The 25,033-nt window shown below is 41.9% G+C and overlaps 2 protein-coding genes across 2 annotated transcripts; both read left to right on the forward strand.

The window, feature by feature from the left end:
* Positions 1–10,915: 10,915 nt before the first annotated feature.
* On the forward strand, positions 10,916–12,401 carry LOC127762692 (peroxidase 64). Its single transcript, XM_052287159.1, has 3 exons — positions 10,916–11,280; positions 11,358–11,546; positions 11,651–12,401. The coding sequence occupies exons 1-3, from the start codon at positions 11,041–11,043 to the stop codon at positions 12,200–12,202; spliced, it is 981 nt and encodes a 326-aa protein (XP_052143119.1). The 5' UTR covers positions 10,916–11,040; the 3' UTR covers positions 12,203–12,401.
* Positions 12,402–16,194: 3,793 nt separating this feature from the next.
* On the forward strand, positions 16,195–20,807 carry LOC127762693 (rac-like GTP-binding protein 5). Its single transcript, XM_052287160.1, has 7 exons — positions 16,195–16,470; positions 17,146–17,233; positions 17,337–17,446; positions 17,551–17,614; positions 19,749–19,813; positions 19,900–19,965; positions 20,483–20,807. Exons 1-7 carry the CDS (start codon positions 16,372–16,374, stop codon positions 20,582–20,584), a joined length of 594 nt encoding a protein of 197 aa, XP_052143120.1. The 5' UTR covers positions 16,195–16,371; the 3' UTR covers positions 20,585–20,807.
* Positions 20,808–25,033: the final 4,226 nt, after the last annotated feature.

The raw sequence follows: 25,033 nt of genomic DNA on the forward strand, positions 1-25,033 counted from the left end.
TCTCCAATCCCCATTCACACTCTCCTTATTCATACATCAGTTCAGCTACAACAAAGAAGATATCCTCCCATACAATGGAAAGGAGTCGTCGATAGGCACACTACCTTCTCCAAGGCGGTGCACCCATCTCTTCGAGAAAGAAGAACAAGAAAAACAAGAGTAGTATTTCTCCCCGAAGGGAACAAGATAGGTGCCATCAAACAACGAGGGGTTTCACGGTCGTGAGCTCCATTCCAATTCAACAGATTGGTGAAACAACCTAGAAAACCATTGTCCCCTCAAACCGGTAATAACTTGTCCCATTTCTGCATCCGTTAATGATTTAAGAACCGTTCGTTGAGACCTCAAAAGATAAGAAAACTGTCCCTTTTTGTCTTGCCTCGATAAAACAATGAATGGGTAAAGCCGAATTGATCTGACCAACCAAACATGGGATCTTTTGTTTGATACTCAACACATGAGAATCTAGGAGGATACTGATTGGCGCTCAAGAATGGCGTAGTTAATGTTATGATTTGCCAGCATTCTCAGCTGCTGATTCTCAGGCTGATTCTACTTGGTTGGTAGAAAATCTACTTATCCAGGAACAGGCGACGGAACATACGAAGGACACACGTCCTACGAAGCAATATGAGATTCTCAAAACAGGGAAGGCTACGGATACACATGGGGCTAGGCTAACAAGTATCTTCGTTTGACCCTGGATTGTTTCATTCCACCCTTCCCTCTTCTAACTAGTCTTCTCTTATCCACGAACGGATAGAACTCTGATCCTCTTTAGCCCCGAGAAAGGAAGATGAGCTAGGGCAAAGAGATGGCAATACTTACTTAATAGGTATTATGAAGGGGGAAATCAAGCTTTATTTCTCTTTATAGTGAAGCTAGCCTCTTAGGCGCAGTGTCAGACATCTTAGCTATGTAGGGAATAGCGGTCAGTGCTGCTTGATTGAGTCTTTGTCTTGCAGTTGCAGGAGTGATGTCAAACCTCTTGCTTGAGTTGTCTGTATTGGAAGTCGTGTAAGCGGCTTCTTCCGCCTTCCGGGTCTAGTACGTATGAAAAGATGTCAGCGTCGTGGCGATTGCCTTTCCTGGTGGTGAAGGATTCTATTCCCGAGCGGCTAAGGTCCAATCCGGTATTCTATTTCGTCTGTGCGAGCATTAAAACCAACCATTTCCGACGTCAAGATCAATAGGAAGAAAAGGGAGTCTTTTTCTGTCTTGAAGGTTTTATTTTAAATCCAAATCGAAATGCCTAAACTTGATAAATTGACTTATTTCTCACAATTCTTCTGGTTCTGCCTTCTCCTAGTAAGTAGCTCACGAGGAATGGGGGGACAGATTCCCTCAATCTCGAGATACGAACGTATCGTGTCAAAATTTATTGGCAAATTTTTCTTCAGTGGTTTGTGGACCGATAGACCTTACCTTATTTTTATTTTTATTTCCCTCATTTTTTTGGGACTTTATATTGTCAGAAGGAGGAGGGAGGCTTTTTCCTCTACTCTAATTGGATCCTTCTCTGGTTTGTTTTTTAGGGTGTGTATTGCGAGGGGTTGGGAAGCTCTCCTTTATACACATGGAAAACGGGGTGGCTCAATAGTACATGATTAATTGAATATTAACTTACAAAATCCTTGAAAAATGGATTGATATTATTTTTACAACAACTTTCCTATATATTTTTTTTAACAAATACACCGTTTAGCAGTTTAAAAACGGATGCGCGGAAAAACGAGAGAGTAGAAGATGTGAACCTAACTTCCAAACGCACCCTTGCTATTCATGTCAAAAAACTAGTGCCTTCTTTTGATGTGCACTTGGGCCTCACTAGCAAAGATAGAGATGTCAATGGAGCCCTATTCCACGTTTTCCGCAAGGGAAAATTTTCCATTCGTATAGGGATGGTTAAGTTGATTCTTCATGAAAAATCAAATGGGGGAACAACAGAACAAGTCCCCATCTCAGGTCTGGTGGAACACAGGTGATCCTTCGTCCCCGTTCACTATATATGTAGACCTAAGTAAAACTAATCAATATAATTTTGCATGTCTAAGGTGATGATTAGTGGATGAATGGTAATATTGTATTCTTTTCATCAGGGAAGGATCCAAGATTACTTTGAGGGAGCTCATTTTCTTCTTGCTCCTCTAGCTAACCCCCTACTTGTCTTCCTCTCCCCTCCTGCATGGGGATCCAACGGGGAAGGAGGGCTTGACCCCCTTCCGGTACCCACCTTTGGATTCACCCCTGCCGGCCATGTGGACTAGTAGATATATGCTAGTATATATTGATATAAAGTGTTGATGTTATTTATTGATTATATGTATGATCTGTGGTCAAAACAAAAAAAAATCACAAAAAACAAACATCAAATATTTGGTCGACAAATAAAAAAGCAACTCAATAGATCAATAGATAGATGAAGCATCTCAGAATTTGCACACGCGACTAGCAAATTAAAAAGATTCAGAGAGACAAAAAAATGAAAAGGCAAATCGAGCTTCATGATTGGATCCCGTCGATCTCCACCAGATGCAATCCTGCCATCTCCCGTTGTCCCTATTCCTGCTGACACCGAGACCTGCCATATGGAGACAGAGGTGGCCGGCGGGATGGAGGCACCGAGGCAGAGGCGCGCTGGCTGGAGATGAAGGTGGTGCGATGGCGGCATCAAGGCGGAGGTGGGCTCGATGTCGTTGGAGGCGGCGGCGAGGTGGAGGCAGGCTGGCTGGAGGGCGGAGGTGGCGCAGTGGCGCGATGGAGGCGGAGGGTGGAGGCGGCGCCGGTGTGATGGAGGTGGAGGCGACGTGACCGCGGGTCCGCGCTGCGTGAGCTCGAGCGCGATGGATGGGGATGGATGGGCGAGGCGGCGACGCGGCGCTGTGGCCTGTGGGAGACAGAGAGAGTGCGGTTCCTCTGTGGCTGAGTGGTTGAGTGCCTCTAGGGTTTGGTTTACTTGGCCTATTGAACCTCCTAGTCTATTGAGCTTCGGTCAACCGAGGCTAATGATTAAATTGCCCGAATAAATTTTGGTCTTTCAATAGCTGAGACTGAACTACTAACCGACTTTCTCGGTCTCGGTCTTATTCTGCCCACCCCTATCTACAGGTTGTCACCGTTGAACTGTGAACATGTCATAAGAGGGACACTTCCGGCCAACCCAATTGGTATTCCAGATACTCCTGATTGACGATCTGCTGAAATCTACGCCAAAAGGAACAAGGAGTTAAGACTTAGATTGCACGTACCATGGATCAGAGGTGTGGGCTATAAGAACGCTGAATCCATGTCGTACTCCTTCTTCATGACTGCCATGGCAGACGCCTTGTCTCCCTGGTCCTAACGAAGCATGTTGCCCTCTAGGTGTTCGACCTTGGTACTCAAAGCCCCCCAACGCATAACTTCCCACCTACTTCTCCACTTGAGGAAGCCTCACTTTGACCGCCTTCTTGAGTTCATGGAAGTCAACTTGAGACTTCTCTTCCACCCTCTTGATATCCAGGAAGTGGGCTCGAGATCTCTCCTCTGCCTCCACCCTTTTCTTCTCATTCTCCCCAGTTGTTTTCAGGAGCAGATCGAACTTGCTATCCAGACTCAAATCCTGCATCATCATCGCTTCCTTGTGAGATGCAGATGACGAATCAAGGCCCGAATCCCTCATTCCGGACTCAGTCAACTAGATCAAGGCAATTTGCCTTTTCGCGGAATATACTCGAAAGAGCATATCTCCAATCCTTTATCATGAATTTTACAACCGAGCCAAGAGTGTTTCCACACTGACGAGCTCTGATTCTGGATTGTTAGAAATCTCTTGGGACTCACTCAATTAACTGGAAGAGTAGATGAATACGCATACAACTTTCTCTCGATCCAATAGGATCGAGCCACTGCCACCAATGCCTCCGCGTAATTCTAGTCTGTGTTCTATCCTTTTTAACCTTTTACGGTTTTATCCTTGTACTACGGACGCATCCTCTCTCTCGCGCGCGTGTCTGGCATGCTTAAGGCCTAGTCACTTGGCCCATTCAGACCGGCCCGTGGACTCGGGGATTTGGAACCATATCTCGTAGCCCACGTCGGTCTATTGGTTGAGACGCTGTCTCGATGCCTCCCTTGTGTTGTAGTCCATCCATTTCTTCTTCTCTAGTTTCTTCCTATCGCCGCGCTTCTTCTTGTCGCGCGCGCGTGCTTCCTTGATCACTGCACCATCTTGGCTATCAGCAGGTTCCATGGCGCCGTCTTGATGAGCAGTATCGCCATTTGTTCGTCTTGCGCGCCATCTCCAGTCATGGTGTGTGTCAGGCTTCTGGTGGTTACAGGAGCCGGTCACTTGGAGAAATAATCGTTGATTGGAGTACTGCTGTATATGGCTGGAAGAAATTATCTAATATTTAGTTTGGGCATGCTTGGACATTTGGGAATTTCTTTCATACCATTATCTTTTCCTTTTTTTCCCCTTCTTTGAGGGCTAGTTTGGTTTGAGACCTAAATTTGGCTTACCAATATTTGGCAATTTTAATAGTGTTTAGTGTCTATTTGGTTTGAAGCCAAATTTTGGCATGCCTACGAAAATAGGCCATTTCAATAATTAACTTAGGCTATTTTGGCTTCAATCCAAATACAACTTTGCCTTCCCAAAATTTGTCATGCCAAAATTTGGCATTGCCAAAAATTGGTAAGGCCAATTTAGGTTACAAACCAAACTGGCCCTTAATTTGTATATAGAAACCCGGAAGATGGATTTTGGGTACGTTGCCTTGCTGAGATTTGTCTCTCCAATTAACATCTAGCTAGCCTGTCGACGTTTGATGTCGTAATTCTGGTATTTGCATGGTATGGTGATCGTCGGTGCTAGGATATACGCGAGACTGAGGTAAAAGAAACGGAGACAGGGATTTTTGTACAGGTTCGGGCCTCTGAGTTGTCAGGTAATAACCCTACATCCTGTTGGCCGGAGCCGGAGTTGCTTTTTATTTACCATAATCACACCAGTACAATATGTGGGGTAGCCTATCTAACTGTTATCGACATGACGGTCTAAAGGTCTGACTCGTAGTTGACAACAGGGTAGCCTTCCTCCTCGAATCCGTGTTCGGCGAGATCAGAGATAGCGCTTTCGTCTCTCCTGACAGTATCCGGAGACACCGTAGGGGAATAGCCATGCCTATCCCTGAAGTCGATATCCGGCGGCGTGTCTTGGCGTACATTGGCTTGTATGTTGTCTCGTGTATTGTGTTGGTTGTTGATTGTGGTGGGTCTCAATCGTGTTGATCGTGTCGATCGTCTGTCGATTGTCTTGTCTCCCCTCTCCTCCTAGGGGGTCTTGTATTTATACCCATAGGTGTCCCCTTGTCCAAGTAGAACTAGGGAAACCAATATGGATACAATCCGAGTAGTCCTGGTCGTTTCCATGTAGAACTCTGGTTGTCTTTCTTTATTCGGAACTCCCTCCATATCCGCAGGTTGTTTCCGTATAGGACATGGTATGTGGTGGGCCCTGCCGAGATGTAGTCGACTACTATTAGGTATGTGGTATCCATAACCCTGATAGTAGCCCCCGACTTCAATGCAAATGAACGTACTTATATTCTCAACCGCAGACCCTGTAGTAACTGTTATCGAGCTCATGTGACCGTTCTCGGTGAGTTCAGAGATAACGTTTAGACTTCCTTTGTCAGCCTCGTGCGGGCACCTAAAGGGTTTGTCTGAGTCAATATCCGATGTCAACCAAGGAAGTACATAGCGTACGACTAAGTCTCCCGTCTTGCTGTAATCGAGAATTTGAATTGAAGTCAAGAAATTTTATCTCGGCGGGTACACCATCTCTTCATTCTGTATTCCTTGTCGAGATTCAGCAACCGTTCTCGAGCGATCGAGAAGGCATAGAGTCTGCGACGGAGCCTTGTCAACATTTGTCGTACTCGCCTTAGTCGATCTTGGTATAGAACCATAGAGACATGGAGTCTTCCATAATGTCGAATAGAATTTTCCTGAAATCAATACTCAGAAAAGAATATCAAATAGAAATAGCCCCCGAGCGAACGCTCAAAGGGTGACATGTTATAATATGTATGGAAAATTGAAAATGAATTAAATTTACCGACCAATGTTTTGTGTACGAGCGTCTTTTCTCTTACCGACTTCGATCAGTCAGTTTGTAGAGTCATACACTCTCCCTAGCCCCTAGCCTTGTCGTCAGAGAATCGTTCTCGGAGGAGAAGGCTCTTGGGCCCTTGACCTGCCTTGGTTGAACAAGCACTGATCCTAGCCCCCAGCCGTGAAGTTGGAAAAGTCAATTTCCGATTACACGGCTTGGTTAATACGCTCGGCGAGAACTCTTACACGACCAGATCTTACATTGTCTTTTGTCTCTACAGGATCCGACAAAGCCTTATCGGCTCTGGGCGTCCCCAGCCGAAGTTCCCTTAGGTTCTTCGGAGGCCTTGTCAAGACGGCGTAAAGGGACAGTAGGATAGGTTTCAATGCTAGGTGTCGTCGTGGTAAGGGATCTCTGGGTAAAACACTTGGCGATACTGTGTACCTATTGTCAACTTTGTTGAAATAGAGGTAGTAGGAGAGTCGCTACACCGCTGGTGGAGAACCAGGCAGTAGTCGTAACTCGACCACTAGAAGTGGAAAAAGTGGGAGAAACGCTGCATCGCTGGTCGAGGACCAGGCAGTAGTCGTAACTCAACCACTTAAAGTGGAAGTAGTGGGAGAAAACCAGGCAGTAGTCGTAATTCGACCACTTAAAGTGGGAGTAGTGGGAGAAACGCTACATCGCTGGTCGAGGACCAGGCAGTAGTCGTAACTCGACCACTTAAAGTGAGAGTAGTGGGAGAAACGCTACACCGCTGGTTGAGGACCAAGCAGTAGTCGTAACTCGACCACTTGAAGTGAGGCGAGAGAGATCACTACGTTTTACTGGTTCGAGAACCAGGAGTAGGAGTCTCTTAATCACCTATATGGGCGCTAAAGTTGGTTTATTACATGTGCACATCATGTGGCCCGCATGAATCACACACCCAACTTGTAGCATATTCGGATGTCCGTTCGCAATCATGTCGGGTGATCAGGCCAATGGCGTTCGCGAGGAATTGTCCGTTAACAACCTTTTCTCGAGTAGTCCAGCCATGGCCGGTGCTATGAGATAGGTCGTCGGTCTTCGTTGGCAGGTTGTGTGCGATAACTCCGCATTTGTCGAGAATGTTCTCGATAATGGAGTGTACTCGACGACAACCTACTCGTGTGCTCAATTGTTCCTGAAAAATATTTTCTAGAAGACAAAATACATAGCAGATAATATCGAGTATGTACTCAAAAAACTGCATGGATCTTCTAGTATTATCAGGATATAACGAGCATATGTAAATATCAGGCATTATATAAACCGTAAAACAAGCATGATTTATACAGAAGAAAAACAGAGCGAGCCCCCAGCGTTAGACCGTAGTCGGTTAACGTCGGAAACACTCGCGCGATAGATATTGTATAAGAAACATGCTCTAGGTAAACATAATAAAATATAGACCTGACAATACTATATAGATCTGAATAGGTATGATAAATTGTATATAAAATATTGCGTACCTTTGTAGATATATGCCGGATATATCTACAAAATTAGTAGATCAATTTGAAAAACCAATCTACCAATTACCTTATTGCGTACTCGTTCGACATCATATGATCTGACATCTTTTGGTACGCCGCGTATCTTGAGGCTTGGGTGATCTCGATAGACCAAGTTGTCGATGACGATGATGGTTCCGATCTTGTCGGAAGACATGTTCCGGTCGGGTTAGATCTCTACAGCCGAAGTCGTCAAGTAGCTTGTTATTGGAGAATCCATCTCTTAAACCCATCTCGTCGAAACCCTGAAGCACCAAAGTTCCCTACCTGGCGCGCCACTGTCGACGTTTGATGTCGCAATTCTGGTATTTGCATAGTATGGGGATCGTCGGTGCTAGGATATACGCGAGACTGAGGTAAAAGAAACGGAGACAGGGATTTTTGTACAGGTTCGGGCCTCTGAGTTGTCAGGTAATAACCCTACATCATGTTGGCCAGAGCCGGAGTTGCTTTTTATTTACCATAATCACACCAGTACAATATGTGGGGTAGCCTATCTAACTGTTATCGACATGGCGGTCTAAAGGTCTGACTCGTAGTTGACAACAGGGTAGCCTTCCTCCTCGAATCCGTGTTCGGCGAGATCAGAGATAGCGCTTTCGTCTCTCCTGACAGTATCCGGAGACACCGTAGGGGAATAGCCATGCCTATCCCTGAAGTCGATATCCGGCGGCGTGTCTTGGCGTACGTTGGCTTGTATGTTGTCTCGTGTATTGTGTTGGTTGTTGATTGTGGTGGGTCTCGATCGTGTTGATTGTGTCGATCGTCTGTCGATTGTCTTGTCTCCCCTCTCCTCCTAGGGGGTCTTGTATTTATACCCATAGGTGTCCCCTTGTCCAAGTAGAACTAGGGAAACCAATATGGATACAATCCGAGTAGTCCTGGTCGTTTCCATGTAGAACTCTGGTTGTCTTTCTTTATCCGGAACTCTCTCCATATCCGCAGGTTGATTTCGTATAGGACATGGTATGTGGTGGACCCTGCCGAGATGTAGTCGACTACTATTAGGTATGTGGTATCCATAACCCTGACATAACCCTCAACAGCACAACCGTATAAGCTTGCCAATTAACACTTGTGAGCAATAATAATCTGAAACCCAACAACACCTTTTCCTCTCGGGCGGAAATGGCAAACCAAACAAGCAAAACCCCTGCCGGCTTGGCCAGGCAAGCATCAATTGAAGTCAAATTTGACAAAAATGAAGCTAAATCTGCCAAACTTGTCTTAAATCTTTCAAAGTTATGCCAAATTTGTTATAAATATGTCAAAAATTTCCAAATAAACAAATCTTTCATATAACAGGGTGATATGACTAAGAGCAAAAATGGCAATTTACCTTTAGTTAACGATGTTATCTTGCCTTCATGGAATATGGTCAGTCTTAAGCAAACTCAAAATAGTAAGGTTAGATTGGTAGCTAAAACTAGTTGATACCACACGCTTTGCTACGGAATATGTGAATAAATTAATTCATGTTTCTCCCTCCGTTCTAGAATATAAGAAGTTTTAGAGTTGGACGCGATTATTAAGAAAGTAAATAAAAATAAATGGTGAAGGGTTGTGATTGGATGAGTAGTGGAGGTAGGTGGAAAAAGTAAATGGTGGAGGGTTGTGATTGGTTGAGAAGAGAATGTTGATGGAGAAGTTGTTATATTTTAGGACAAATCCTGAGAGCAAAAAGTTTATATTTTGGGACAAATGAAGTATATATTATAGAAATGGTAGATGTATATATTTAAATAATGTGAAAATGATGTGGAGATAATGATTTGATATTTGTTTGCATATTGAGTTCTAAAAATACAATAAAAATATAAATGGTATGTTTTGTTTGCATGATATTTAAAATATTCTAGATAATAATTTCTAGTAAGTGATGATGTGATATACTTGCATGTGATTTAAAATATTCTAAATAATACTACATCTGTCCCAGAATATAAGTATTTTTAGAGGTGGACACGGTTATTAAGAAAGTACTACTAGGTAGAAGTGAATGATGCAGTGTTTGTGATTTGTTGAGTAGTGGAGGTAGGTAGAAAAAGTAAATGGTAGAGAGTTGTGATTGGTTGGAAAGAGAATGTTGGTAGAGAAGTTATATTTTGGGACAAATCTTGAGGGCTAAAGTTGTTATATTTTGGGAGGAGGAGTAATTGCTAACGGGTGATGATGTGACACATTTGCATGTTGATGAGTTTTAAAAATTAGTGTACGTCAATTTTAAGATAGAATTTAGAAAAGGGTCGAATAAGAAATTACCCCTGATTCGGTATAAGGTGGCTCGGCGGATGTGTAACAAAGGCGCAGTGGGCTAAGCTTGGCAAGTATGAAGGACAATTGGGCCGAGCCACACTTGATAGAAATGACTTCAATCGAAGCCAATTTGAGGTGGGCTGCCTGTAGAATTAATGGATGGTTAATCCGGGCTTAATTGGTTCTAGCTAGCTAGCAGAGTAAGAATGAAGAGAGATACGAGTAGCAACGAAGGTACAAGTGGAATCGGTTGCCTCAGATATCTAGACAGATGTGTTTAATGACGTAGATTTGACCGAACAAATTGTACAGTAATGTACTAGGATATAACGAACAGATAGAGAGGCATTGCATTTGCACGGCCGCTGTGTTTGAATTAATTGATGGACAAATGAAACACAAAAAAGGGTCACGGTGGACAAGGATGCATGGCCAGCCGGTTGGTAATGTATGATAATCCTATTGGAAATGGTTGCACTGGTCCAGTACCAACTGCATGCTGCTTGCCTGCCACTGCCATGAGCCCATGAGTGAGAGTGAGGAGTAGCAAAGTGCATGCCAGCATGTGCAGCACGCAGAGACAGAGGGCACGTGCCTTGGCTGCATGCGATGCGTTTGTATGCATGCGTGCGTATGGCATCTTTCTTTCTTCTTTCTAGCTCTAGTGGATCCAATATCGAGTGGGGTGGGGGTAGTAATTTCTCCATTTCTTTCTGTGCATCGCAAACACTTTCCAATGCAACACAGCTAAGCTAGTAGTACTACGCCAGGAGCATTCTGCAGTGCGAGCATGCCAGGCCAAGAGTAAGTATAGAGATAGATGATCTGTCCGTCTGTCCGTCCGTCTGTCTCTGTCTGTATTGTAAAGCGCATGCAATGCAGTGAGAATTAGTCATGAATGAATGTAGTATTATCCAGCTCTCTCTTCTCGATCGCCACTACCAGCCGCATGCTGCTGGTGCTATACATACTACATACGTACAATTAATAATTATTATTTTCAGTACCATATAGTATTATTCTTGTCTAATAATCTAGCTAGCTCCAAAGCCAAAGCAGAGTGGGTACGAACGAGGTATACATACATACATAGCTTAATTAGCAGCACGGTAGCTCTAAGACGGATCGATCGATGCAGAGCAGCAGCAGGCAATGGCATCAGCAATGGCGTCGTCCCAGTCCCATCTGGATCTGGTACAGCTGCTAATCGTTGTGGTGATGACGATGACGATGCTGGTGGGTGGCGGCGAGGCGCTGAGCCTGGACTACTACGCCAAGAGCTGCCCCAAGGCGGAGGCGGCGGTGGCGGCGGCGGTGAAGCAGGCCATGGCCAAAGACCGCACGGTGCCGGCCGGCCTGCTCCGCCTGCATTTCCACGACTGCTTCGTCAGGGTAACTAGCTAGCTAATCTATCGAATTCGAATATATATATATTAACATCAATGAAGGAAGCTGCTAGCTAGCTGCAGGGGTGCGACGGTTCCGTGCTTTTGGACTCGTCGGGGAACATGTCGGCGGAGAAGGACGGCCCACCCAACGCGTCGCTGCACGCCTTCTACGTCATCGACAACGCCAAGGCCGCCGTCGAAGCCCTCTGCCCCGGCGTCGTCTCCTGCGCTGACATCCTCGCGCTGGCCGCCAGGGACGCAGTCGCCATGGTAATCCGGCCGGCCCTCAATCAAATTAAGTAGTAAATACAGGAGTATATCAATATATAGCTAGATGAGATGGAGTACTAAACGTACGTACGTACTGCATGCAGTCCGGTGGTCCTTCTTGGCAAGTGCCGGTGGGTCGTCGTGACGGGCGCGTGTCGCTGGCGAGCGAGACGACGACGGCGCTACCGGGGCCGACGGCGAGCTTCGACCAGCTGAAGCAGGCGTTCCACGGGCGCGGGATGTCGACCAAGGACCTGGTGGTGCTGTCGGGGGGTCACACGCTTGGCTTCGCACACTGCTCCTCCTTCCAGAACCGCATCCAGCCGCAGGGCGTCGACCCCGCGCTTCACCCCTCCTTCGCCGCCACCCTCCGCCGCTCCTGCCCACCCAACAACACCGCCAGGTCTGCCGGCTCCTCCCTCGACCCCACCTCCTCCGCCTTCGACAACTTCTACTATCGGATGCTGCTCTCCGGCCGTGGCCTTCTCTCCTCCGACGAGGCGCTGCTCACCCACCCCAAGACGCGCGCCCAGGTCACGCTCTACGCCGCGTCGCAGCCCGCCTTCTTCCGTGACTTCGTCGACTCCATGCTACGGATGAGCTCCCTCAACAACGTCGCCGGCGAGGTCCGAGCCAACTGCAGGCGCGTCAACTAGCTAGCTATTTCCACTAGCATCATATCGATCACACTATCTTATCTTATCCACCACACCATCCCTGCACTGCATGTATGGCCTCAACTCAACTCAACTTATGTACAACAACAATATAACGTCGAATGGCTATAGCATCTTTTAATTTGTTACTAATTTTAATTTTCCAATATCCATGGCCCATGGCAGAGTCTCAGTCTCGGATCGATCAAAATAGACCTCCGCTTCTCTGCAGATCGATCGAGAACCAATCCAACAAACACTAGTTAATAGTTTCCCATCTCAATTATTACTCACGATATATTGCTAAGCAAGGACGATATATAGCATCTATAACCAGCAATATAATGCTCCTCAAAATTAAACCAAGTGTCCAACAGCAATATATATATACATGCGTGCATCAAGATTAATTTGTATATTGTTCGGTAACCTATCTAAAGATCTTATCATAGCAATTAGCTTAGCTATCTGTATTTTTCGACGACCTGGTTATGGCCGGATCCAGCTTCTGGCGATCCTAGCTAGGGGGCGTGCTCTCAACACCGTTGCTCAAGTAGTTGCCATCGGGCTACGGGAGCTTCGAATCAGCACATTCGCCCTACCCCATTGCTGCTGTAAACCTCTCCGATCGAACTGGTGAAGATGGTGGGCCAAGGTGCCGCCGGCGCGCGCAACTCGCCACCTTCCTTCCCGTTGCAAGCCACCTCCCGTCACCGTCGCTGCTGTCACTCAAAGCCTAGGAGGAGGTCGAGCACAAATCACCGTAAATCTGCAACTGAAGTCGTCGTTGCTATGAGCATCGACATCGGTGATGTCCGTGGGCACCACACGCCTTCTTGGAGGTGATGCTGATAGATCCTCCTGGTGAAAACTTAGTTTCAGATGGGCGGAATAGTAATGGCATCGGAGGTTTTATGTTGGTGCGATACTCTTGGTGGCTGCGTTTTTATCAGATTGGTTTACTGGGTTTTATGTCAAATCTGGGTGGATGACTGTTTATAGCTAAGTTACTCTTCTATGTCATCTTCCGCTTTCATTCGACATTAGTTACTGCCGATGATATTGTTGATGCTAAAAACATTAATGTATGTAGATCTGCTTAGTTTTAGTGCAGGTCCTAAATTATTGATGGGATACGAGCGTGCTAGCCAGTTTGATTCTGCAAATGACAAAATAGATAAATCGATGATCAAAGAGTCGATTGGCCAATAAGCCGATGTAGCGGTAATAGCCGATGTCGATAGGGTTTTGAACAATCAGCTATATGTCCGATATAGATTCTGATACTTGAATAAATGATATAAAGATAATTGGACAAGCAGTGAGAACTTATAATAATACAACAATATAATTCAATAAAAACCAATGGACCAATAATAGTATGATTGAATAAATACTAATCCGATGGTTAAAGTATATATCGGCTGAAAACCCGATGTCATTAAATCCAAATGATTAAGTAATCAATGAAACTTTTGTTGCAATCAGCTAAAACCAACTTGTATATAATCTCTATAAGCCGATGCAACACTTAAACAATGTCCAAATAACTCATCGGCTGAAACCCCGATGAAACAATGATTGATGCCTCCTGACTTAAATAAATATAACTTACAACAACAACCTCATAGGTCGAGCCTAACCGATGCAGCATAAGATTGATAATTGCCTAATAGATTTAAACAAGCCGAGATGACACCGATCAAATTTGTCATGCATTAAATTTAACTAAGATAGAAAAACCATCAAAGAGAAATTTAATACATCAGATAAGATCGACTAAACCTCTGATGAAACATTAGCATGCACCTATTTGCTTAACAAGATTTAGATTATCGGTACCAATCTAGTAGGTTGGAACTAACCGATGCGGCACGAGATTGTACATGATAATTTAATACTCAATAAGTCGATGAATCTATCTAATATGATAGATATAACAAATCTATTTAAAATCGCATTGTGATTGTAGAGATATATCGACTAAAACAAGACTAGGGCTAATGAAACTTAGGGTTTACCACTTCGCCATAGATCGAAGCCGATGTAGCCCCGCGTCAAGTGCCAAGTTCTGTTGGTGATAATAACCTTGCAAAAGAGGGCAGCTATGCATCGAGAAGATTTGTGGAGATAGATTACAGGGATCCCAGGGTGTACATAGTTATACCCATAGGCCGATAAGAGTCCTAATTTGACATGACGCAATATTTCTTAAAGATAAAGAAAAGATACTAAACACACTTTCCTCGAAATAAAAAGAAAACTAACTGACTATGCTCAATTAATAGATAAATTAACATACCGCATCCTCCTTGAACTCGGCCTCTTCTGGATAACCTTCTTTTAATTAATTAATTTCCTTAACTGAATCCATAAAAAATCCAACTATTGGAGGCTGATAATATCCATCGACCCATTTTAGGTATATGAAGCCGATACTTCCTCTAGGCCAATTATAACTTTGGATTTTACCAATTTTGACGTTAACAGATATATGCTCATGGATCGACATAATGATCACCTATTGATTATCAAGATGTTGTTTTTTTGGAAAACAATGTTAGTATAGTCATTTTGTTCTGAACTAGCATGGTGGCCCGCACAGATTGCTCGGCTAGCACGGTTATATTTTCTCACATAAATAACATATATATTTTCATATATTATTATTAGAATGGCAACATAATTTGAAATTATGTACTAAGTAGAACAAACTAACCAATATATAATTTTTATATTGTATTGTATACACGTGATAGTTATCAATTATTTTTTTAATTCTGAATTTTAGTTATTTTGAATTGTATTTCTATATGGACTATGAATTCCTCTTCCAATATTCTTTATTTTTTAATTCCGAAGTTCCATTATTTACTCCTATTTGAATATTTTTTAGTTTCAAATTTTTGTTATTTGTAAATTATATTTCTATATGAACTCTATAATATTGTTTCAATATGCCTTATTTTAAATTTTAAATTTTAATTATTTATAAATTGTATTCCTATATGGTCTCTAAACTCTTCTTCCAATATTTCTTATTTTTAAATTCCAAATTTCAGTTATTTCTAAACTCTTTCTAAAGTGTATTTCTACATGGACTGTAAACTCTACTTTTACTTTTTTCTTATTTTTAATTCCAACTTTCAATTCTTTTAAATTCCTTTATGAACTCTAAACTTTATGAATTTTAATTATCTCTAAATTGTATTCGTATATGGACTCTAGACTCTTCTTCCCATATTCCTTAATTTTTAATTTTATTTATTTCTAAAATGTATTTCTATATGGACTTTGACTATACTTTTATTTTTAAAATTTTAAATTTCAATTAAGTCTAAATCGTATTCCTTTATGGACTCTAGTCCCCCTCTTCCAATATTTTTTTAATTTCTAATTTTAGCTATTTAAATTGTATTTCTATATGGACTCGTTTTTTATTTTTTTATTAATATGAGAGTTTTTAGGCCATGAGAGCGAACATGGAGACTCTTTTTTTATTATTTTGATATGTTAATAGATTGTAACCCCTAATAAAAAAATCATACAAAATGTATGTCATTTTGAAGAAACAATGATTATGTAGATTCTCATCAACCATAGATGAAAAACCTCAATCTTTAAGGTGGTATTTTAAATAGCTTTCTTATGTTTTAATCAACCCGTGATTTTGTAATTCATATTCATTCATCGTACGACCTCTGTAATAATTGGTTGTAGTTTCTTAGGAATGAAATATATTATTAAAAAAATATGTTTTTGAAGAAATAATAATCCCTCAATCATTCTTACTTCTCTAGGCTCGTATAGTATAAATGTAATAATAAAAAAATAGGGTCGAAAATTGTTGTTATTATGATCGCCATCACACCATGTTCATCGAATAGGGGCTTCTCTGCAAAATGTTTTATCTTATTCTACTAGTACTAGTAGGGATGAAAGGAAGGTAATGTAATAGTGGAGTTTTTGTTGGACCTGAGTGCAACTCAGTGTCTGTCGGCTTTTGCTTCTGCTTCTGGTTCTGGTTCTGGTTCGCCTTCCTAGTTCCTACCCCCACCAGCAAGCAGCAGCTGAGGTGAGGTCCGTGGCGTTGGAGTGAGGACTGAGGAGGAAGAAGAGGGCGGGATCTAGGGTACCGGATGCGCTGGCTGTGCTGAGTGAGAGTAGAGATGAGCGCGTCTCGGTTCATCAAGTGCGTCACCGTGGGGGACGGCGCCGTGGGCAAGACCTGCATGCTCATCTCCTACACCTCCAACACCTTCCCCACGGTAGGCAATCCGTTCTTTCCCCCCTTCTTCTTCTCGATCCTTCCTGCCCGCCCGAGTATGCATCTGATCGACTCCATGGTAAACATTCTTTTTCTTGTCTTGGGACTGGGGACTGGGGACTGGGGACTGGGTGTAGAGAAGACATAGATCAGCTTTCCTTCCCTTTTTGCTTGCTAAAATTTGGGGACTGATGATTATGATAACGTTATTCTTCTATACGCGTCCTTCTCTCTGCGGGATCCAGGTGCCTTCTTCTCCAGGTATAGGAATTAGGATAGTATTGCCGATTTCTCAGCTGCCAACATTCACTCCTTATACAGATCTAAATATACACTCTTTAGCTTCACCTCCAGATTTTGTTGTATTACTATCAGGAGTAAATAATAAACTCATAAATATATGTTGCGGTATGTCTGACTTTTTGTCTGCTATTACTAACCGTGGCTCCATCATTCCGTAGCTAATCGCCACCATTGACCTCTAGACGTTTCTCTTTGTTGGTGAATTTGTTTTAGCTCTGTATCATTCTAACCGTGACCTCTGTCAATCACCGTCAGTAACTCAGCTACCCCTTTTCGTTTTGTGCCAAAAAATAAATCTAATGTATTGCACCTTTGCATTTTTAATTGGCAGACTGTATGTTTAATGGGACATTTCTTCATCTCTATGTTACAGGATTATGTTCCAACTGTTTTTGATAACTTCAGTGCAAATGTTGTGGTCGATGGGAGCACTGTGAACTTGGGGTTGTGGGATACAGCAGGTTCTACTTTCCCCTCCTTTTAATGGATGCATGCGTAAACCTCCTTATATACATCCACCTTTCACGGTCATCAAAATAAATAAAAATTTGACAAATTTAACAGGACAAGAGGACTACAATAGGCTACGCCCGTTGAGCTATCGTGGCGCTGATGTTTTCCTGCTGGCCTTTTCTCTGATCAGCAAAGCAAGCTATGAGAATGTTTCTAAAAAGGCAATAAAATCTTGCCGCCCACTTTCTTTGCTCTCTCTCCATGAAGTACCTTAGCTTAGTCAACCTGTTATCTTGCACTGACACATATATATTTCTGTTGTCAGTGGATACCTGAATTAAGGCATTATGCTCCTGGTGTGCCAATAATTCTCGTTGGAACAAAGCTTGGTATGCCCTTCCAACTCTTGTTGCATAGCATTTGTGCAAAGCATCACATATCTGTAGAATTAAGCTATTATATTTTCACTCCCACTTACCAGCAGCTTGGCGTTGCACTTAACTGAGTGGTGATTGCTGTCTTCCTATAAATTGTCTCATCATTTGAGTGCTTGTGTGCTGTGAACACTCTATGAAAGCATGTTTGTATATGTAAATTCAATTTTACTGTTATTCACAGCAAAGCCATATGCTTATGATATCTGAAAATCATATTTAAATGTAAAATATTTGCATGTGGAAATCTATGTGAACATGGTTTCATGGAAGACAAGATATTTGAATTCGACGATAGCATGATTGCTGCCCAGCAGTGTTTTGACTGAATATATGGCATTATACCTTGAAACATGTTACCTGTAACACATGAAGTGTTATATGCTATCAGGGGACATTTGTAGATGCTTGGTGACCTGGTGTCCCTCGGGATTGCAGGACATGCATTATATCAAGAATGTTTGTTTTTTGGTGGGTGACATCCTTAGACTAACGCTGAATTTTTTTTTTCAAATTTAGATTTTGTGGGGAATCGGTAGCTAAGAGTCTCTTATTCCACTATGGGTGGCATAGTTCCATTAGAATTGTTGGATAAAAAATCTATGTGGTTTAATGCTAGTCAATAATAAAGGAGAGTTAAGGGTTTGTCCAGGGCCGTCTCCAGGAATTGGGGGCCCCGGAGCGAAATATAATTTGAGATCCTAAATTTACTTTTGATTCGGTCGTTAATTTAAATTTGTAATTATATTCATGGTAATTTGATTTGAAAAGAAGAGTACTGAAATATTCAATTGATCATTACATGCATGCAATTCAATAATTGAGTATCAACAATTCAGTATTAGAAACTCTAATATGATAGACGAGGTAGTCGGCCAGCTGCTCTGGGCATCGTAACTATTGATCAAGGATTCAGAAGCTGGTTCGCATGCATGCACATGAACACACACATGACATCAGTTGTATATGCTAAGGCTGGCTGGTTGTACTGGTCTCTCTGATTTGGGGGCCCCAAATTTTTGTGGGGCCCTGCGCTGACGCTCCGTTGGCACGCCCTCGTCGACGGGCCTGGGTTTGTCCCATCACCTTATGGCTCATTTTCCTGTTTTGAACAAACTTATGGCTGTGTCTTATGGTAGAAAGCTGGAGATGTAAATCATTTCCATTATCTAAGAATGTTTGAAATTAATGCTTTCTTTTTTTGCTTGATTGTTAACCATTACCTCAGCAACATTTCACATGCTATGACAGTTGAGTATCATAGCTAGTTTGAGAGACAAATGAGCATGCAATGGTTTTCTTTGTATTTCATTGAGACCTTGACGATCCTGCCCTGCAAATGGGTCTTTACTAGTCTCCAAAGTTAAGCCTGTGACCTATACTCCAGTTGGTCCTGTACATATCACTTATTGATTTATGATCAGGAAAAGAAAATTCCTCTGAAATATATTTTGTCTTGTTCCTTCAGCAAATGCTAAATGTTGATAAATCTGCATTTCTAGTTTTCATGCTAAGTTGCTAATAAAAAGGCACATATGACCCGATCCAATACCTTACACTGCATGATTGAATACCATGAGAATTCCATTCTGTTGATCTCACAAGGCAGGTGGGCTTTTAGGATTGTCCCCTGGGAACACATCCTCTGTAGGCTATTTATTCACGGTTTCATACTGCATGCTCAGTTAAAATGGCATCTAGCGAACATTTGAAAGGCTTTTCTGCTCCAGCGGAGCAAGTTATAAATAGATAAAGCCTGTACAGCTAACAGCCTTGTCAACTTACTGGCCTTAGAGGCAAGTTAGGTGGTTAGAGACTTAGTCCTCACTGACCAAAATGGGCTCTTGTTAGATTATGTTCTTAAGTTGGATTACTGGAGTTAGAAATCAGGTTCGATGTAGCAGCTTTGGTGGTGCAAGTCGTACTTTGCTCCTGATACAATCATACACAATATAGTTTTCAGAAACATGTCCTAGCCTCAGCATGTAAATGCAATATTCTTTTGCTTTTCTGTTCATTGTGCTTTTATTAATCACTTGCGTACTTGATGTAATCCGGCGGTGCTTAACCATTAAGTTACTGTTAATAGATCTGCGGGATGATAAGCAATTTTTCGTAGATCACCCTGGTGCTGTATCTATTTCCACTGCTCAGGTATTCAAAGCTTAGTTTGCTTGTATTTTTGTTGCTTCCCAGCATTGTTACACAAGTCATTAAAATTATTTTGCTAATCAATGTAGGGCGAAGAGCTGAGGAAACTCATTGGTGCAGCGGCATACATTGAATGCAGTTCAAAAACACAGCAAGTACTACATTTTATTCTTCTTTTTTGAAAAAGGGTTCATTTTACTCCCTCAAATTATTTTGCCAAAAGGCCTAGGTTTTTATGGTTCACCCCTTAAACTAGTAAAAGGGACTCTACTCCCTAATATCATTTCACTTTTTTATTCTCCACATACGGCAACAGGACCTGTGTTTACAGTTTTTTCATGACAATTGACATGCGGTTTTAAATCTCCATGTTTAATCAGTGTTAGGTGCTTGCAACTTGTGCAAACAGTGATCTTTTAAATATATAAAAAGGTTGAGACATATGGTGTAATACGATTTATCATCCCACAAACTTAACATACAACTTTTATAAAGAGAAACAAAAAATAGTGAGCCCAAATATAGTTGAGGGGTTTGATTGCTGATCCGGTGATTTTTGAATCAATGCTGATCCGGTGATATAGTTGAAGGGAGTAAAATGGACTTGTTGCGTTGAGCTCCATTGCGGTGGCATGGTTACTGATTGCTGCTGCTTTGCCTTTGCAACTGCAGAACATCAAGGCAGTTTTCGATGCTGCGATTAAGGTGGTTCTCCAGCCTCCAAAGCAAAAGAAGAAGAAGAAAAAGGCGCAGAAAGGATGTGCCATCTTGTAATTAAATGGTAGACAGTGCAGTGCAGATCGATGTATCCCTTCATTTGTAGCCTCTGGCTTCAATCGTCGCTTGTTTGTATAATTACGCTAGATGCCACCGGCAGAAGATATAATATAGTCCTCCTGCCTTTGTGGTGTTGGTCTCTAAGGTCGTCCAGACTCCAGAGTCCAGACGCACTTGGTTTCTTTTGTTCTATCTATAATCAATCTATCTATATCTGCTAGTTTTGTGCTTCTGCTAGTTATGCGGATGAGAAAGGGAATTTACCTTCCCTGTTTCTGGGCTTCTGGCTTGCACGGGAAAGGTCGGTTTGTTTGCAATATACTACTACTACTCCAGCTTGCTAGGTTGATTAAAATAAGCTACCAGTAAGAATCGATAGGACGTATCAGCATTTTATTAAATCAGTGATTAATTTTATCATAACCTTATATTCTACTCTCCGATCGTTCTCCATCTCTTTCCCTAGCGATCTTGCAATGCTTGGTGCCGTGTCCTCGATGGGAGGATCATTTTGGCATCGCCATTATGTCTCCCTCTTTGTTTTTCACAGTGAGTTGCATGTTGTGTTTAGTTCAGCGTAAAGTTTAGATAAAGTTTGGATTTTAATTGAAATTAGAGATGATGTGACTGAAAAGTTATATGTGTATGACATGTTAATGTAATGAAAAAGTACTGAAGTTTAGATCCAAACTTGTATCTAAACAAGACCGTAATATCGAAATCCAAAACAGTACTGAAGTTAAAAGCGCAAAAGCAGTTGACCTTGGCATGATCACACACGGCATCTGGACTGGCTACATCAAACGACGGCATCTGGACTGGCTACATCAAACGATCGGTATATATAGGCATCCGTTGATCTTGTTATTGTTGCTGATATGCCTTACAATTAATTATAGAGATGATTGCATCACATACTATACTTATAACTTTGAAATAGATAACTCATTATTGGTTAATGAATATGTGATTTATTCATGTGACCTTTTATGTTGTATGTTGCTATTTCTAAAGAATCCTTAATCAAATATCATATGTGGAACAAATATGGTTTAATGATCAACACATGTATTGAATGATCATGTCTTATGAATCATGGTATGGAGGCACCAAATTAATAATGTGGACACATGTTGGAAAACATGTTGTTGGATAGATCTAACATGAGACACTACAAGGGCTATATATGACGTGCCATCAGTGATCTTATTTAGTGTTAGTGTAAATCCTTAGACATGAGATTATTATGATTCCCAATATATGTAGTAGCTTACTTAGGACTGCCAAACGCTACTCTGTGATTTAGTAGTTATAAAAGTAGTCTTCGGGTATGCTATGAAACATGTAGTGGGATAGAATAATCAAGATGGATGTGCCCCTCCTATGGAGAGATATCTCTGGGCCCCTCAATGTTATAGATTATGGAAGTACATAGCCATGCCAAAGTGATTGAGTAGTCAATTACATGTTAAATAATCTATCAAAAGTTCGAATGAATGATTGAGCTATTAAAGGATGGTACATATTTAACCTTGAGTTTAATCGATATAGTGAGGCGAATGGGTTCATACAAGTGTATATAAAGGTTCAATCGATATGATCTTTATGTATGTTCTGCTAGGAGCCGCTGTTGACACGTGGACTGAAAAGGAGTTTCCATGTTGTAGCAGAGTGTACATGAACCTACGGAGTCATACACTCAATAGGCCGAAATAAGGGAATTGGATGAAGATCCAATATGTACTCAATTCGGATAGGGATCCGAGTATGATTCTTATGTGTCTCCAGGCCCAGTTACCTATATATTCTTGAGGTGATGTGACTGGTGTCCCACGAGAAACTCTAGCCGTCCTCTCCCGAGCCAAACCCTAGCCACATGCGGGCGCTAGCACATCCGCGCGTGGCATTCCGCCCCTAGACGTGTGGATACTGGTAGAGACGCCGCTGGTTTGCGGTGCTGATCGACGTGAGAGCACGGCAAGGCGAACACACGAGACGGAGAAGGTTGGACTGCTGCGATTAATGCTTCCTCAACATAGACGTGCACTAAGTCGCCGATCTTCTTTCGGCTTCTTAACGTCTACTTCTACTGCACAATATGTTGAGTGGTAATGATTCATGATTTTATAGTTGCATGGTTTCTGGTTAATACAGTAGAAAAATTTTGATTCATGGTATAATAGACTAATCAGATGCTATCAGCTCTCCTTTCAAGTCGATCTGAATGTATTATTTAAATGAATTCTCGTGAAAGCGGCAGTTGTGCAGATATATTTCATGAAGAAATAAATGGAATTGCGGAGGAAAAGGAAGCCGTCGCCGCTGGCGGTGGTGGCCCCTCCAATGATGCTTGGTTTACAAGAATGTTGTTTGAGTGCTAGGTTACAATTTTACCCATCCGTATTCATATTTCTTTTACAATTATACCTCTTTATATTTCTACTACTTTACCTTAATTGTACTAGGTTACATTACAATTTTACCCATTTATATTCATATTTCTTTTACAACTATACCTCTTCATATTTATACTACTTTCAAAATATTTCTACTACATTTAAATAAGATGGTAGTATAAATGGATTCCTTAATAAGATGGTAGTATAAATAAGATGGGTAGTATAAATAAGATTATAACGGCATCCCCAGTTATAATCTCTCTGACGAAGGTCTGTTTTGAGATGGAATGAAGATAGAAATTAAGTACGACCATGTAAAGTGAAAAGTCTATTACGTACTCCCTCCGTCCCGGAAAATATCGATTCCTGGATTCCCGAGGTAGGACGAAAGTGAAAATACCAAAGTACCCTCATTAAGGTCTAACACTGCCGCTATCTATATCTATTAATTAATACTACTAGTACAGCACGTACAGGAAACATCTACGACAGAAAAAGGGGCAAAATAAATTGAATTTTTGCACTGCCGAAAGAAGAACATCTCAGCAATCTAAAAAAACACATACAGGAGACATCTATGACAGAAAAAAAAGGCAAAATAAATTGAATATTTGCACTGCCGAAAGAAGAGACATCTCAGCAATCTGAAAAAAAAGAATTGCTCTCAATTCAGATGAAAGAACTAATTTTTACATTTGCCAGAGAAAAGATAGCATCCCTCCAATCAGGGAAAAAAATAAATGATTTTAATTCACCTGCATGAACTAGCAAGTACCAAGAACATAGAAGAACCAAGAATAGAGAAAAAAAGGAAATCTGCATCAGATCCCCAATGGCACCGTATCCAGCAGTCGCCTCCACCTTCTCTATGAAAACAGCATGCCACTGCCTTCGCTGCTTAGAGGAAAATGCCATCGTCTGCATCCAACTATAGGGGCTAGCAAATATGTTCCATGCCATTAATTCAATATCCTTACCGCGCTTAGAATAAAATACAAAGAAAGATAGAAGGCGTAGTCAGTCTAACGCATGCGAGAGCTTCTAGAGCTGCTTATTCGAGAACAAAAGAACCTAGTGGGGCTATATTCTGCCAAAAAGACGGGCTTTCCATAAACACGCACCCAATAGGCCAGATTTTCCTATCTTTGATGGTGGAAGAAGAATTGCGATAAATATTTTCTTATGTTCCACACTCCTTACACTACTTGGAAAGATTACTCCACCATGGTCTCATCCTGATCTCGCATAGGATCAGCAATAGCTGTGTGGACTTGAGGACTCTTAGGGAAAGAAAAGCACTTTTCTCTCTCAGCAGTTAGACCGGCTATGGGTGGGTTGGTTATATACTGCGTCTTCCTTCTTCGAACCTTTTGGTATGTATTGCCCCCTAACTATAGATCAGATCCACCGGACTCGGTGTCGTCGTGAGTGGTTGATAAACAACGATTGCAGTTTGATTTAGGGAGTCCCAACCCTATGAAGCTTAACAGACAAAGAAAACGATAGAGACTTCCGGGTATTGGGTGACGAAGTGGTTCATATTGTGGTTGTTTGGGCACTTCTGTAAGCCTTGCACCTCTATTGAGTAATGCCTGAGTCGCAGCATCAAGGTCTGACCCAAATTGAGCGAAGGCGGCCACGGTTATCTTTAAAGTAGTGCTTAAATCACTACAGGAGCGAAAAAAAGGATAAGTAGCGAAATTTCGTCGACTATTTATTTTTATATGTTATGTATTCCATATTTGATCTTCTTTTTGAAGATTTCCATTTTAGTTTTTCTAGTCTTTTATCGGATAGTCCTCCCCATAGTACAGATGTTTTCCCTTCTAACTTCTTGTTGGTTGGGCTCTTATCTTAAGTGGGATGTTCGGCCATTGGTTTCAGCACTGTCCGTAAGTCTGAATCTGATGAAACTTAAGTGCTTTTACTTTGGTTCGAAAATTTATACCACAGGAAGCCTTGCTAATGCCTCCTCTTGTAATGTTAAAAATCCTGTCGAACACATCAGGATGTCCATAGTGAAATCGTACCCTGCACAGAGAATGAA

This window comes from Oryza glaberrima, chromosome 2 (genome assembly GCF_000147395.1).
Source record: "Oryza glaberrima chromosome 2, OglaRS2, whole genome shotgun sequence".
In the NCBI taxonomy this organism is placed as follows: domain Eukaryota; kingdom Viridiplantae; phylum Streptophyta; class Magnoliopsida; order Poales; family Poaceae; genus Oryza; species Oryza glaberrima.